The sequence below is a fragment of the Lissotriton vulgaris genome, chromosome 7, assembly GCF_964263255.1.
Source record: "Lissotriton vulgaris chromosome 7, aLisVul1.2, whole genome shotgun sequence".
Taxonomy (NCBI): domain Eukaryota; kingdom Metazoa; phylum Chordata; class Amphibia; order Caudata; family Salamandridae; genus Lissotriton; species Lissotriton vulgaris.
In genome coordinates, this window is record NC_141695.1 from 23,507,360 (window position 1) to 23,524,612 (window position 17,253).

General features: G+C 42.9%; 1 protein-coding gene across 1 annotated transcript in view; it reads left to right on the forward strand.

Moving 5' to 3' along the window:
- Window positions 1-17,253, forward strand: part of LOC147700549 (C-type lectin domain family 10 member A-like) — a 171,821-nt gene that overhangs the window by 88,836 nt on the left and 65,732 nt on the right. The window contains exons 3-4 of the mRNA XM_086928448.1: window positions 4,612-4,710; window positions 10,394-10,540. Coding sequence (XP_086784574.1) covers window positions 4,612-4,710; window positions 10,394-10,540 — 246 coding nt within the window. The remainder of the gene's footprint in view (window positions 1-4,611; window positions 4,711-10,393; window positions 10,541-17,253) is intronic.

Here is a 17,253-nt window from a genome sequence, read left to right on the forward strand (position 1 = left end):
CAAATTTTCAGGGGCTGCTCAGAAACAAAATGTGCCATTTTTCTGTAAATTTCAGCCAATTTCGTCCACAAACGCCAAAGTTATTCGACATAGAATTTTCAGAAATCCCATAGGAAAAAAATCCTAACTATATACAGCTACTGGGGACCGCCAGTAGGTAATATATATATATATATATATATATATATATATATATATATATATATATATATATATATATATATATATATATATATATATATATATATATGTATATATATATATGTGTATATATATATATATGTGTATGTGTATGTTTTTTTATTCAACGCCTCCGGACACTGGTGAAGTCAGGTAATCCCATAGAAGACGTTGGTTATCCTTATCACACTCAGACATCGCACTCTGATTGGATTGGATTTCATTATCCCATGAACCTTTTTTTTAACACAAACTTTATTGCATTTTTTTAAGATATGCCAGTTATTACATTGACGCCGGACAGGAGAATGACATATATCACATGAAAGGTGTTACTGAGAGCTTCAATCCAAGTTGTCAATGTTTCAAGATGTAGTACTATACAGCGACCTAAATAAACATCAAACTATAACCCTCCCAACCTGTTGACTGTGTCACCTAATATGGGGATCCTATGTATGTGGTGGTCATAGGCAGTGTATAGAGCATTGCTAAGAGTATGTATGGGGAGGCTAGAGCGATGATATACCTGGACATACAGAAAAAAAGTGAACCCAACTAAACCACTATCCATGTTCACAATCCTGAAGAAATCCCTTGGACCTTTTTAGGAGTGAACTATATCCTGTCTAGGTTCTTAAACTGATCCAGCCTATGACTGGTAGTTACTGAGCCCTTTGCACATGACTGAGTTCTCTTTCTAACTGCCCATTCCACCTCTGCCTACTCTTACAAGCCTTGGGCTCACATTCATCTTGTATCACCCTAGTTCACCAAGGAGTGCCCGTCCTGCTAGATTACAGCTGGAGCATCATGTTCAGTAAGTGACTTTAATGTGGTTGTCTGAGTTTGGGGAATTTTGGCCACTTGGAAGAGGCTATCACAGGTGAGTGGGCGTGTGTGTTTGTGTGTGTGTGTGTGCGCGCGCGTATATTCTCTGTCGGGAGGCGGTTACACCTAGATGCTACTGGCAGCAAGAGTTCTGCAACCCTACCCGCCTCCCTTCATTTTGAGGACTTCATGTGGATGAGTTGGTGTCTGTTGATTAGGTTGAAAGGGAAGCACTTGAAGATGGTGCCATCGCGGCTATGAAGGAAGTCGGGGTGTAGAGCTGGCTGTGTGAGAGGACCAGGAGGGTGCAGAAACAAGGGATCACCCTTTTCAGCGATAAGGGGAGCGCTTTCCATCACCTGGATGGGGCTGTCTCACATAGTGCCTTGACCCAAATACGAGTGCAGATTCAACATCAGGAAAAGAATAAGATCAGAGCAAAGCACGCACTACTTAAGTTGCCATCTTGCAAGAGTTGCCAGTCATATATAATGGGAATCTGGGCCATTTATCCCAGGAAAGAATTAGCCACAAGGGTGAAAGGTGGATTAAAAAGACCTCATATGCACATTGGCTCTAGTTCTATCCATGTTTGTGGGCCCAGTGGACGTGTAACAGGCACTGTTTTGGTTGGCAGAATCCGGTCATTAGGGCTAGGAAGGGAAACAAATTAGAAAAAAAAACAGATCGGGCACCACGACTGTCAGTGTCCTGAAATTAAGAGTTGCCACTTCGGTGTGTTTATAACAACACTGATCACAAATAATTAAGGTTTGAATGTTGTGCTGCTGTCCGTCTTTATTGACATAATCAATTAATGCATTTAACTACTGCTAATAGTATCATTATGAGTAATGTAGAAATGTTTTTCTGAATTGAATCACAATGATCCATTGTTGTAAATGAGGGAAGGGACCTTTTTTATGGTCAACGCCCCCCACACTTTTTTCTCCAATGCTGATTTTTATTATTTTGTGAGTGCCCTGGATCCGGCTGCTCCAGGCCCCAGTGCCAGTGCTCTCTCCCTAAAACTGATTTGTGTAAATTGGTAATCCCAATTGACAAGGACTTTACCGCCCTTATAAGTCCATAGTATATGGTACCAGTGGTACCCAGGGCATGGGCGGTAAAGGGGTCACCAGGGCTTGCAGCACTGTTTGCACCACACTGAGTGACTCAAAGAAACTACTGACAGCAGGCCAGCCATTGCAGACTGCAGGGGCTGTACAAACTGCTCGAACTTGACTTTGCCCTCACTATGTGGGGCAAAGTCAATTCACTATCTTTGATATATGCCAGTCGCCCCTAAGGAAGGCCTCCTAAAGCCCAGGAGACATGGTGCATTATATCAAGGGTGTGGACATGTAATTGCAAGTTTATATGACATTATGGTGCTCTTTACCATTAAAGGAGACTATAAGTTATAGACGGTTCATAGCATATCATGAGCTGACACCCGGGCAAACCCAAGGTTGGCAGGTCCATTACGGTGCCTGCTAAATATGTCATGGTTGGTATCAAACAACGTACCTTCTCACCCCTTTCATGACTCTCTTGTCAAGGACAACATGGCATGTGCAAAGGGTCTACCTTAGAGGTTGCCTACCTGGTTGCGCTGCTTCTTACTGCTCTGGCTGTCAAGCCTGCGTTTCCCGCATTTGCTGCAGCCAAGACAGGGTTCTGACCTCCTTCCAGGCAGTGTGATCACTCACAGGAGTCGGGAACAAAGGCTTGGGCAGGCAGGAGGTCACCCCCCTCCTCCCAAGCAGGCTAGTGAAGTGGCACATCAAGGCGGTGAGCTTCAAAGGCTGCACCATCTCTGATATGCATCAGGGCTGACTCTCAACAGAGGAAATAGCCCTCCACCGCCCTAGGTACATTTGCACCCGGACAGGCAAGAAATTAGTCAAAAAGGTGTAAACCCTCAGAAGGCTAGAGACGCCTCTAGGGGGAACATCCTGGTCTGAAACACTAAGATTATGAGTGGCAGGATTGAGGGTTCTGGGAAGAAAAGGCAACCCACACTCCAGGATGTGGTTACCTCAGTGGCGGACTAGCTGCAGGGATTCACAGCCCATTGGCTACTAGCTCCCACACCTTTTAACTCTCTAAATCTATGATTTAAGGGACAACTCTGACACCAGACCTGCAGTTTGAATGACCTGCATCAAAGAATACCGAAGAAGAGACACATGTCTGTGACAACAGGACTTGCACAAAGCAAAAGAGGGATACCCTGGACCTATGGCAACACTCATGGAACTGACTGACCGAGACTCGTCCTAGGGTATCTCTCATTTCACCCAGACAGAGGGACCTCTGTGGAAGCATGAAACACCCTCAGACTCCCCTGAACTAGGGCCTCTAGCCCTTGAAAACTGCAGGAAAAATAACAGTCTGGATCTGAAAAATCCCTCTCCGAGGGATATCCAAAATCCAGATGGTCTAGTGCATTGTGGGAACTGTAGTCATGCCTTCCACTAAGTTACAGCCAGCTACAGTGTTCCCCGGGACCCCTGGACGTCGAAGTTACTTTCTGCTCAATTTACCACTGCCAAGGCAACTGACCCATGTATTTGGCACTGTACCCAGAGGGAACTCCATCCAACAATAAACCGACATCAGCAGCTGCCCCATTGTTTTTGCATCTTTTTTCCCCAGCAGCGTGGTTTTCGCAGTAAAAGCAGCTCTCCCGCGGCTCCCGTTCAGCACCAGGGACAGCCAGGACAACTCTGTGTACATGATCCACAGACCAGGTAAAATTAAAGTGACTGTAGTGGATTGGTCCTGGGACTTGCATTACCTTTACCCTGCAAGGGTACAATGCAACTCGACCTACAAGTGACCGATTGGTACTAGTGTTTTTTCCCGTTGACCACAGTGTTAATTTTTAACTGTATTATTTTGCACTGATTATATATTATTTGCGAAACCTATATCCATGGTTATATGTCTGCTATTCCATTCATTTTGGTGTCTAAATGAAGATAAAAGTACAGTCTATGTTTATAAATTAGTTTCGGATTATTTTTGAGTTGTCGATTGCTTTTCGTCCATGTTAGTACTCTGAAATGTTTAACACATGTTCCTCTAGTAAAGCCTGACTGCTCTTTGCCACTATTCCAGGACTGAGGTAAGGGTTTATTAGTGTGAATGTAAGGACCATCTTTAGGGTATAGTATTAGATGGTGAGGTCTAACCCCCCCACCACATAATACTCCACCTTCCTACAGTGTATTCACTACACAACTCAGGGTTCCTGGTGTTATACAGATTTGCTCCTATGTTGTTACACTTCCTTGAATGATGGGGAACTCTGACTCCATTCAAACATCTGATGCACCTTTGAAATTGTCAGCCTTACTCTCACATGAACCCCCATACAGTAGAAAACTAACTGCTAGGATCATATTTACACACCATCATCTTAAGATGTACTCTAGCACCAGCCTTAGGTAAAGGCCTGTGTGTAAAGTATTCTCAAGTGGCTGAAAGTTGACACGTTTCAGTGCCACATGCACACCATCAATAATGCAAGTGTTCTAGATTCGTTATTAGTTGCGGTATGTACATCAGGTGACTTTAACTCCTTCTCTGTAGTTTCTTCCAGGGCGCTGCTGTCCCACCACCTCTTCAGGCTGCTTCTGGGAGCCCTAGTCTCTGTGCTTCTGATTGCGGTACCCGTGGTCGTTGTCCTCAGTAAGTCTCTACACAAACAACACAAGTGTCTACATTTGTGACGTAATGATGGGACATGTGCATGAAATGAGTCATGTTTGCTGGAACATACCAATGTCATGTGGCCAGTGGTCAAAGTGGGGGGATCTGAGGGGTACAAAGCACCCATACTTTTTCTAATTTTTAAAAGAAGAGTTCCCTTACTTATTGTGAAAAGACAGCTGTCCTGGGAAGGTTAGTACCGAGAATTGAATTGCTTCAGCAGCACAGGGAGCCTCATGTGCTGTGAAAAAGAGGAAGGGGCTGACAGGTAAACAAGCCTTCTTAGGGTGTCTGCTTCTCTGAAAGAAATGTAAATGCACACACCGGGTCAACCTGTATATATAAAGGGTGCTTGGAAGCCGGTATTGGCTTTAATGATGGAATCACTTTAAGCTTCCTGATGACACGGATTTAAGGCCCAGTTAAGAGTTTGGCAGTGTAGGAGCGGGCCACCACACCACCGCCCCCTCCCACACTGCCATTGCCTGCCTGTCAGATTATGAGTATTATCATAGTCTGGCAGGAAGGTGGCGTGGTCGTCCCACTGTGGTTCAGTTTAAAGGCTCATATGTGAGCCTTAAACTGCACCGCAGCGAGACCGCCAGTGCACGTTCCTTCACAGCATGGACTGTGGAGTCAATGCGGTGCAGGAATGAGGTGCATGCACACAGAGGGACACAACAAGTGCCCCCTTGTATGCACCCCCCCGTGCACAGGGCCAAGAGGGAGCCCTGTAGGGCCCCCTTTCTTTCCTCACCACCACCAGTTTAATGGAGTAAGAACCTCCTTGTAACCGCTGGGGGTGAGGAAAGTCATAATATGCTTGGCGGTGCCGCATGGCACCACCAAGCATATTACAGCCCTCAAACCGCCATGCCACAGATAGGTATCTCTGATCCCTGGTGGTTTCAGTGGTGCCAGGGCGGTCCAACCGCCCAAGTTCTAATCCAGCGGTCGGACCACCAGTAGCCAGACTGCCACCATCAGTTTGGTGGTCCTCGGACCACTAAACTCATAATTAGGTCCTTATTCTTTTTGAGAGGTATTGTAAGGGAGTTACCAGCTAAGCTGTGAAGTGTGCGCTTTTAAGACAGTCATAAAAAAATATGCATTACGTACAATCTGGTCATTAATAAAATACATATTTTGGGAGCACTTTTTGGTTTTAAATCCTTTTGCACATTTTGAAGCAACTTATTTGATGCAGTTTGTAATCTAAGTTTAAAATAATGACTTGCATGTTCAAAGGGCTTTCTGTCACAGACTGGGATCTTGTATCACTAAACACACACAAGTCACTATTCTCCACTGCACCAACTGAGATTCGATTCTGTGGCTCTCTGGTACTATGGTGCATTTGCCACCGATTAACATAACTTGCATTTAATTTTCATTTAAGCTGTGTGTTATTTTATATGTAGTTACCTGAAAGTGAAAGACCAAAAAAAGTTACTGAATATTTTTTCTTTTTAGCCATGCCTCTGACCACGCCCACTCACTTGCCCAACCCCCATTGCACATAGCATCACAATGCCCCAACTTTGTTTATGCACTTCGACCACTGCATGTGGCAAAATCAAATTTACAGACCAGGATCTGGTAATAATAGGTGCTGACGTCACGGGTGAACCATATCCTCTCTCTAGTCCTCTGACGAGCATCATATCCATTTGCACACAGCTGCGCTCAAGACAGCAGCAGGGTCAATGTCAAGGCTGTTGCCCCGAAGCAGAGAGACATAGAGGTCTGTAAAAGAGATGTTGAGCCCTCAAGATGCTGGTGAAATATCACTCAATGGGTGGGGGGCTAGCCCCGCACATGAGACCGCGCCCATCACCAGGCTCCTGAGGTACCTGTCACCCGCTACAGTCACATTTCAGGAGGTGTTTAGGAAATGATGTATGTGGGAGCTTGTGTTGAAAGTTTAAAATAAGTTAGAGTTGGCATCATCTTGTGTCAGGGTTCCTAGTGTCATTTCACCTTATCCTGGTGGTATTCTGGGCACCTCTTCATCATCACTGCTCTTGATACATGGAAGGAGTCAGCTGGTGATGTCATGCAGGATGCAACAGAGGGTGTTAGAAATGGGATTTCTGGTTGGCTAGGGCTTGCGCCTAAGTCAGGCAGTAACCACCACTCTAGTCAGTGCAAGGGAGTTACACACCGAAGATAATCCCTGATCACCCCCTTGGTAGCTTGGCACGAGCAGTCAGGCTTATCCCAGAGGCAATGTGTATAGCGTTTGCGCACGCACACAGCCACAACATACTAGGCACACCACAAAAGGAACTCCACACAAGGTTATATATAAAAATAGCCTTTATATTATCATAAACACATTAGAATAGTAATCACACAGTATACAATGTGCCAACTGGCACTGGGCAATATATACAGGGGATTATGTACAAATGACAGGGCCAATTGGGCCACTGTCAGAACCATCACAAAGTGAAAATAGTGAATGTAGAACATATAATAAACGTAGAACACAACCAGTACTTACTGGCAAACACTGTACTCAGGATTATAGGGCATATGTAGGTAATTTTCATTTTGCGATTCTCAAATTGCGGTTTTTAGGGAATTGCAATTAGAGAATCGTAAAAAACGAAATGTAGGTAGGATTAGCAAATTTAATTGCGAATCCCACTTATTTGCGCATCGCAATACCTTCTTATTCATTCATATGGGCTAGAAGGCCCATAGGAATGAGTGGGAAGATATTCTCAATTTGCGATTCTCAATTAGAGAATCGCAAATTGAGAATGCAATTTCAGGGTTGTAAGGGTGTCAATAGGACACCCTTTTGCACCCCTGAAATTGACATGTGTGCACATGTGGCCCACAAACATGCCCTAAGGGCATGTATGTGACCCACATGGCAATTTGAAAAATGCGAAAAAGTGCATTTTTCAATGAAATCGCAAAATACCACCAACCTGAAGTTGGTGGTATTTTGCGATTCCTTAAGCCAAAAGTCGCACAACTTGGGTGCTTCCTACATTGCATTTAAGGAATCTCAATTTGGTGCTTCCCGGGCCACGGTGGTGATTCCCTCTTCAGAATGTGAGCTGGGCCCTCACAAATAAAATAAGGCAGAAGCGGGGTGGGCACCCGCCAAGGCAAGGCATAAGCAGGGTGGGCACCCGCAATCAAAATAGCAGCATAAGCGGGGTGAGCACCCACGATTCTCAGCATCACAGGGAATCCTCACGCCGGGATTCCCTCTAAGAGGGGCTGCAGCTCAGCGCTTCAAAGCCCTCGTGCTTCCTCTTCTGGAGAAAATAACGCGCTCACAGGGCACAAGATGCAGCACAAAGTCTGAGAAGATTAAGGGGGCTATGCTGGGCCCAGGGAGGCCAGCACACAGGGCCCGCCAGCAAGTAGGTAAGCCCCCATGGCGAGTCCTACTGGGCCCCAGCAGCAGCAAGCCCCCAGCAAGTCAGGGACAGCACCAGCACAGAGCAGAACAACTTCATGGGGTCACAGCCCCTATATTTATATTAGGCACTCCTTTGTCTACAATGTAGGGTTTGTGGGAATCTGATGCAACTGGTTCAGGGGGATTTGGACCACTTTGTTTTCCAAGCTCCTCTTCCCTTTGTCAGGTGGGGCTAGGTGATCAGACACACCACAGGGTGCGGAGCCTGCATTGTTCAGGCTAGGCACAGATCTATTCAGAGTCAGGAGATTACTCCTCCCTCTACTCCCAATGCAGGTGTCCCATTCAGCCTAGTGCTGACTCACCCTGCCACTCCTGGAGCCACACACACCTCCCAGCCCCTGTCACTCACAAGCCAGACATGCAATTCACATCAGGCAGGCAGACACATAGCACACAGAAATTGCAACTTTTAAAAGTAATATTTCCCAAATTGTCATAATAAATCTGCGCACACCATTGCGCAGCATTTATTATTACAATTCCAAATATACTAAACTTTACCACGCTGTTTCTCCCCTATCAGGAATTACCACTGACATACTGACCAGGAAATACATTCCTATGGGAGGGCAGGCAAATCTTACGCAATGTACACAGAGAGCCCACACACTTTACACTGGACAGCAGTGCTAAAGTACCCGGAGGCCTAAAACCATCAACACCATGTCAGAAATAAGGCGGGGAGAAAGGCAAAATGTTTAGGGATGACCCTGCAAAAAGGGCCAATTCCAACAGGGGGCACAGTCCAACCCACTCTAGGGGATACATCAAAGCTCCACCAGTGTGTGTTGGATGCCGCGGAACCTGAACTCTGAGCCTCCAAAGGTAGGTGCTGTGGATTTCCAAGACTGCAAGGGGGGGAGGGGTTCTAATATTGCATCACCTATAGAGGGGGTCACGGATGTCACTTGGAAGTCTGCAGTCATGGATGTAAAGCAAGTCCAGAGTCACCTGTAAGGATGTGATAGTCTTTTATTCCCATGAGCACATTTCATCTTAGTGCGTGTCCAAGCACCTATGTGTGTTCACAAATACGGTGATAGGTGTGTGTTTGATACTGTACAATCATTGTCATGTATTATTGTTATCATATGCGTAGAGGCATGTCATGTGCACTTCCACATGTTGCCTGTGAGCGCTGTGTGTGCATTGGGATGGACGCGCAGATGTGTGACATCTGACCTACATACCTAATAGTAGTGCCCTCTGGACACGTGTCAGCCTCATATGTGCACATCGCCTGCCGCAGAGGACCACAGAGCACTCTGCAGGGGTAAGAAACCAGCAAGCATGTTTCAATTTCTAACACCTTAGACAATGTATCTGTATAAACTATGAACATTGATTGATTCAATGAGGCAAATGGAATAGTTGAATGTGATAGATCTGTGCTTGACGTGAGGGCCTGTGCGTTTAATGCACAGTACATGAGGCATGTAGGTACAATATGTCCAGAGAAGACAAGTTAAATGCACAGCATTCTGCATTAATTGGATTGAATTACTGAAGTAGCTGACTTTTTTAGAGATACCTGATAAAGGTATGGTGGGTGATAACAGGATATTTTCTTGAGTTAATTGATTATGTTAATAACTGGTTTGAACAAATTACTAAATAAAATGTAACTTTTGCACCTTTTCAGAGAGACACGTGTAGAAGTTGCGATTGGCCCTGATGAAGCACAATGCTAGTCGCGAAACACGTGTTGTCCATTTGTGATATTATTAGTGAAAAAAATCAGATGAAATAAAGGAACATGGTTGAATACAAGCTACCCATGAGAGCATGAACCCTCATTTCATGTATGTTCTGTATCTCAGTGCGCTGGGCATCCATAGTCAAAGAGGGTATACATGCTGGTCTAAAAATTGATAAACTACCCAGCAGATAGAGACAGATAAAGTATGTTTATCCGTTACTCTTCCTTTAGTCAGTGGTCCTCTGACTAACAGGGGCATGGTGTCTGTTAGTGCTGTGAAACTCAAAAGGTGTTATAGCGCTTTATAAATACCAAAAACAAATCAAATTAGAATGAGTGTGGGGGAGTGTGTGCGAATGTGTGTGTATATTCTGTAAGAGTAAGTATATCACAGAATGCATGCTGTCACCATGAAGTTCAGCCAGTTGAACAAAGGCAGCGTTGACAATTTCTTCTCTTCTTGTGTCATAGTATATCGTAATCATTTATACATTTGCCGTATTCTTTGCCAATAGGTTTCCAATCCTTGCAGCCGACCAGGAGAGAGGAAGAGAGGCCCTGCAACAGCAGTAACTCAGACAACCATTTGAATATAACAGATGAATTCAGGCTTCTGAAAAAGTCTTTGAAACATCTACAAGAAGAAATATGCAGCCCACAAGGTAAAGCATGGGTGCCGGATAATCTCTCTTTTTTTTTAAATTATTTTTATTGAGAGTTCAAATATAGCAATACAATACAATTGAAATCCAATTAATACAGTATGAGGTAGGAAGATACTGAAAAACATTCATACAAATTGTCATTTTAACATTTAAGTTATAAAGTGCAAGGTTGTGTAAGAGCAGACAATTAGTAAACTGGTTCGGATAACCAAAAGATTTTGTTAGAATTGAAAGAGTACATAGTATACAAATATAATAGACGTCTTCACAGTTAATATTCCAAAGTTGAATTCTAAAGTGCAGAGTGCGGAGGTAGAACCGTCGTAATAGACTAATAAATATTTTCAATAAAGCATAAATCAGGTTAAGTAATAACAAGACAAAACTAAACATCGAACACACTCCAATATTTATCATATTTTTTGAGAGCCTCTGATCTAAGGGCATATTTTTTCTCCCTACCCTGGATTCGCTGTAATTTTGCCTTCCATGCCTGGAAGGATGGGACAGAATCTGTTCTCCAGGACTGTAATATAAGGGATTTAGCTATTAGAGAAGCTATAAAAAGGGGCTCATCATATTGGGTGTGGAAAGGAGAGCAGCCTAGGAGGGGAATTAGGTCGTTGAATATAATATTTGTTTTGAGGACGATTGAAAGATATTTTTCTATTTCCTTCCATAAAACCTGGATTTTTGGACACTCCCAGATAATGTGTTTCCAAGTGCCTTTTTCTTCAAATCGAAAGCATTTGTCTGCTACAAGGGGGAAGATATTATGTAAAAAGGACGGGGTTCTATATATTAACCATTTACTGTAGAATTGCATACGTTTAAAGTTTGCTCCTCGAAAGATGATTTTATTGAATTTATTTATTTTGTCCCATACCTGTTGATTAATTATAATGTCTTCCCTTTTTTCCCATTGTTCAATTATCTTGCTGTAGAAGTCCTGGTCCTTACTTTCTATTAATATTTTAATCCAGATACTCATTTTCTTTTGTGTTTTATTATTAAGGGTAGTGGAAATATTTTCTTTGTGGGATACATTTCCTATATTGAGTTCCCTGAGTTTTGGACTTATCCTGATAAAGGACCAATTCAGAGTTGTATGCGAATGAATTAACTGGCTGTAAATTTCATCCCAGGAATTCCACCTATTTCCCAGTAGGAAGTCTTCAATTGTCTCAAAACCATTTTGCTTCCAAAGAATTATTATATTTTTGTCCATGCAACCTGTTTCTTCCAGGCTAAAATTCATCACATTCGTCTTATTACTTACAATGGGTAAATCATAAAATTAAAAAAAACTGAGTTTTCACCTTAAAAATCCACTGCAAAGTTTTATATCGTACTTTTTTTGGGTCTTTCGTGGTTCTAACCGGATCATAGATTTTCAATTCCAACAACATCCTCTTCATGAAAAAATGGTGTGTCTCATGACAATCTAGAAAAAAAACCTATGGCTGTAATGTGCAAAGGACGCAAAATAATATTCTTTGATATTTGGGAGGGACAGTCCTCCTTGTGTGGAAGATAAATATAAAGTGCTCAGTGCAAGTCTAGGGGATTTTTTTGCCCATAGGAAAGAGGAAATCAGAGCTTCTATTTTTTTTTAAATAAGAGGCCTGGATTGCACAAGGGATCGCATTAAAAAGGAAATTAAAAAGGGGTAATACCGACATTCGAATTAGCGATGCCCGGCCTATGAGAGACAGGGGTAGTAGATTACAACGATCTAAAAGTGAACCCACCTTTTTTAATAAAGGTAGAAAATTTAATAAGTAAAGGTCGTCTAGGCTACGCGATATAAATATACCAAGATATCTCTTTGGATCCGTGTTGTATATCTGCCTGAATTCAGGAGCTAAAGTGTCTGTAGTGCAGTTGAGTAGAATAATTTCTGTTTTGTTTACATTCATTTTATACCCCCCTAACTTTTGAAAGTCAGAGAAGATTTTTAGAATCTTCAATTGACTTGAGGGTTTAGAGTCTAAAAAAAGGGCAATATCATCCACATATAGTTTTATATTTGTCATTCCTAAAATTGGGGCGGTGTCAGCTTTGATATTCCTAATGGCGATCGCTAGAGGTTCAATAAAAAGTGCGAATAAAATTGGGGACAAGGGGCAACCTTGTCGTGTGCCTCTAGTGACCTCACAGGACCCAATGTTGGTATTATTGATGATAATTTGTGCCCTAGAATTCGTGTACAAGTGTCGTAAAAGAGAGATAAAATCATTCGGGAAATTAAAACTATGTAAAACTGCAAACAGACAATCCCAGGAGACTAGATCGAAGGCTTTCTCCGCATCTAAAAAACAAATTTGAGCCTTCACCTTGTTAGTTTTAAAATAGTCTAGCGCCTCCAGTAAAAATGTAGTATTGGAATGGAGATGCCTGCCTGCAATAAAACCGCACTGATCATAAGCTATTAGTGATCCTACTAGTTTATTTAATCGGTTTGCTAAAAGTTTAGTACAAATTTTATAATCTGTGTTCAGAAGGCTAATAGGTCGGTAAGAATTTATATTTTCCTTGTCCTTTCCCTTTTTTAAAATACTGACCACCACCGCTGTGTGAAAAGAGTCCGGTGGGGGACCACCTTGAAGTAAATTATTAATTAATTCCAAGAATTCTTTACGCAATATTCCCCCAAATTTTTTAAAGAATTCAATGGGAAGGCCATCCTCACCATTGGCTTTGCCATTGGGGAGAGACTCTATCACTTCATCTAGTTCTGATAATGTGAAATCCTGTGTGAATTTCTTGCCACAATTTACGCACCTATTTTGGACGACCCACAAGCTATTTTACAGGTTAAGCAGGCATTAACTGGCCTTTCTGGGCCAATAATTTGGGGGGGGGGGTGATTTTAACCTATTACAAAACCCTCGATTGGACTCTTCCAAGAAAGACCGTCGACAGAATAAACCCCAAGTCTCCTTATCTATTCAAAGCTGCAAGATAGATCTTGACGTTATTGACCACTGGCGTAATTTGAATCCCACCAAGCGTGAGTACACATGCCATTCAGCAAAATATAATTCTGCGTCAAGGCTGGATTTTTTCTTGTCCTCCCATGATCTAGAATTATATAATTACGCTTACCTACCCAATGCCTTTTCGGATCATGCGGCTCTTTGCATGGAGGTCAAACTGGGGAATTATGAAGCAAGATCTATAAATAGATAGTTTTTTTTAACAAACTCAACCTCCTTGACCAACAATGGTGCACTGATATTAATGAAAAGATCGAGCTATTTTTTTCACAAAATAGAGGTACAGCTCCATTAAACATAATCTGGGATGCATTTAAAGCTACTTTACACGGAATTATCACATCTAAAGAGATCCCCAAGATTAAGGCAAAACGGGAGGAGAAAATCAAACTTCAAACTGAACTGTCACAGGCTACCCAAGAGCATTATAGGGTTAGATCTCAGATTTCCAGCCACAAACTCCATGAGGCGAAGCGTAAAATGAAGGAATTTTATTATGAACTAGGTGAGACAAATAGTAATTTTCGGGCACAAAAAATCTATGAGGAGAGTGAGTACACAGGAAAGCTTCTGGCCTGGCAATCTAAAGAAAAACAGGCTCGTAACAGAATAGATCAGTTAACTGACCCCATCACTAAAAATCAAGTTAAGACCACCACCGCCATTGGCGAGCTGTTTTTAAAACACTATGAGGGGATATATCAAGCATCTGCGGGGACCACACCTGAATCTATCACGGACTTTCTTCAGCCATTTGAAATACCTAAAATGGATGCTGAGGGGTGCCGGATAATCTCGTGACACAATCAGTAGAGTAGTGAAAAGGGGAGCTGTGCATTATTGTAGCGTTATTGAATGTTCAAAAAAGCATTATCATGAAATAATTTTCTGACAACTAAATAATGTTGCTTAAGCCAAAGTTGAATGTGAAGAACAATTACTCAGCCATGGATGTAATTTAGGGGTTGCAGCAGCGACCCGTGTCTTGCCTTTGCAACCACTGCCACTGCCTTTGCTACCCCTGGCCTCAGAGCTGTAAAAATCAGTACCAGGAACACAGCGGCAGATTTTCCTTATTGACATCTGCTTGGACCCCACTCCGCTAGTTTTCTGTCCATTTTTATTACACTAATAGTGAATACTTTACTTTATTTACTATCAGTGTAATCAAAATTGGAGTACTATTAGCTGGTATATGACCTTCCCTGGCAGCTGAGGTAAGTAAAACATGTTTTAAATTGTGTGTTCTGTGTGTGCTGGCGGCTGAGGGTGTGTTTATGTGAACATGTGTAAATGTGTGTGTTTGTGTGTAAGCATGTGTGTGTGAGTGAAAGTGTGTAATGTTACTACAGCTAGCCCTGGCATTTTGGTGAATTGACGTCCATGATGCCAACTAAAATATTAGTTGTGATTGGCTGGCAGGTTTTATAACAACACCTGGATTATGAGCTGTGAAATGCAGGCCTTCACTACCAGTTAATGCTCTTTTTATGGGTGAGCTCACTAGCCCATGCCAAACCCTTTCTAGTGGTAAAGGTGAACTCGCTTATTAATGCGACCTATAGAAATGAAGGCATTTCTAGGCTCTAAGGGCGCGATTCACAGAACTAACTTAAGACAAAATCTTAAACTTACTACTTTTGGTATTCACAGAAGTTAGGATTTTGTCTTAAAACAGACTTAAGACAAAATCCCAACTTAAGTCTGTCTCAAGTCTGTCTTAAGTTTGTCTTAAGACAAACTTAAGACAAAATCCTAACTTCAGTGAATACCAAAAGTAGTAAGTTTAGGATTTTGTTTTAAGTTAGTTCTGTGAATCGTGCCCTAAAACTCCTTGTGTGCCATCATACGTGGCGCCGGTCAACACAGGAGGCCGGCAACACATCTGGGCAATCCCCAGTGACAGCCATAAACCATAGGGCATGCAATTGGATTGGCCGACACCCGCCATTTGCGGCCCTAGAGGAATGGATTGGGGGAAGAAGTTGTGACACTTGGCCTCTGGACTCAAAAACACTTGCAGCGACATTGTGCATTGTCCCTAATGTGTGGCCAGGCTGGCCAGGCCCCTTCCCCACCAGGTCCAATGACCTTACGCCAATCTAACCTTCCACCCACCACGCTGTGCCCTTTGAGCTGACAGCAGACAGCATGTGGCCCTGTCAAGAATTCAGTGGAAAACACAAAATGACACCCCCCCTTGCAAAATGTGAAGAGCATAACATGCAGACTGCCACCGTCTGAGTGTCGACCACCTTCTGCATACATGCCACACTGTTCAGGAACTGGGGGTGCAAATCCAGGTGGGCACTACAAGTGCCTCCCCACATGCACCCCTCGGCTCAGGAGCAGCAGGGGGTCTTATTAGGGCTGCTTTGTTGCCTCTTCGCCACTCTTTTTGTGGTGGGCTACCCGCCACGGGGAGGTGGAAAGCCAACTTGTAATATACTCAGTGGTGCCGCAGCTGCACCACTGGCATATTACAGCTCCTTGACCACTGCGTGACTGCTACAAGATCGTGGATCCACGAAAGACGCAGTGATCTTGTGGTGGTCCAACTGACCCACTTGGAATAGTATGGGCGGGCGGCATTGTGGAGGTGGTCGGACTGCCACCTCGAGTACGGCGGTCCCAGGTGCTATGGACCACTGTATTCGTAATAAGTCCCTAAGTATACTTTAAGTCTGAATGCACTGAAGCCACATAGGCTCATTTTTAGGCATCTGTCATTTACTAGGTACATTTGAACAAAATGTGACCTACTGCCTAAGAAAACAGAAATACGAGGTACTCACCAGCTCGGAACTAGGAGATAGGTATGTAGATAATCACTGTTCTCTGCTTAAATGATATTTTTATGTTATATTTACTACACTAGTCCCTGTACTTTCACGATATTTCTCTCACATTTTCTCGCTCATCTGTGTGCTTTACACTTGCTTCCCACGAAAGTACCCGACGAAGTAAGTTAGACCACGATCTATTAACTGATAACTGGACTCTGGTTCATGTACTTTTATTTGCAGGACTATCATTTTACAGCCTTGAGTAAGTCTCAGGCACAACAGGTCTGAGGGCTAAACAAGTGTTGCTGAGACACAAAAATGCTGCAAATATTTAAACAGAGCCCATGTATCAAGTAAAAGAGAAAGAAGAATACAATTAATCTTTTATACCATTCCAGCTTTACCATATTTTATAGCTTTGTAATATATATAAATATGTGCATCTAAATCACACACTTTCTAACTGTTGTAGGAACCTTAGGAAAATTAAACCAGTGTGAATACAGTAACAAACAGCGAGGTTTAATAATTGTTTTCGATGCACAAAAGAAATGTGTTCTGGTTTAGCCGCTGATACTTGCAGTCATGAATTGGTTATGGGATAAACAGTACATCTATCAAAATGCAAAGGAAATCCTCGTTTGGATCAGCTACTTGGGCGTGGCTTTGGGGCAGGGGGAGTCCTTGGAGTCCCAAATCTTTTACCTCTGTTGCTGGAGTGGGACAAGGACCCCCAAAGAGGGAAAGGGGCTGATGGTGGTGTCACACAGCAGTGTCTGGTTCATGGTCAAGAGAATTTAAAATGTGGAAGCATTACCTTTAGGAAAGTTGCTATTGCATTTTATAGAATTGCACATTCTACAATTCTGTTCCAATAGGAGCAGCCCATTTATTTATTTGTATTTATTTCGGCGTTTTATTGAGC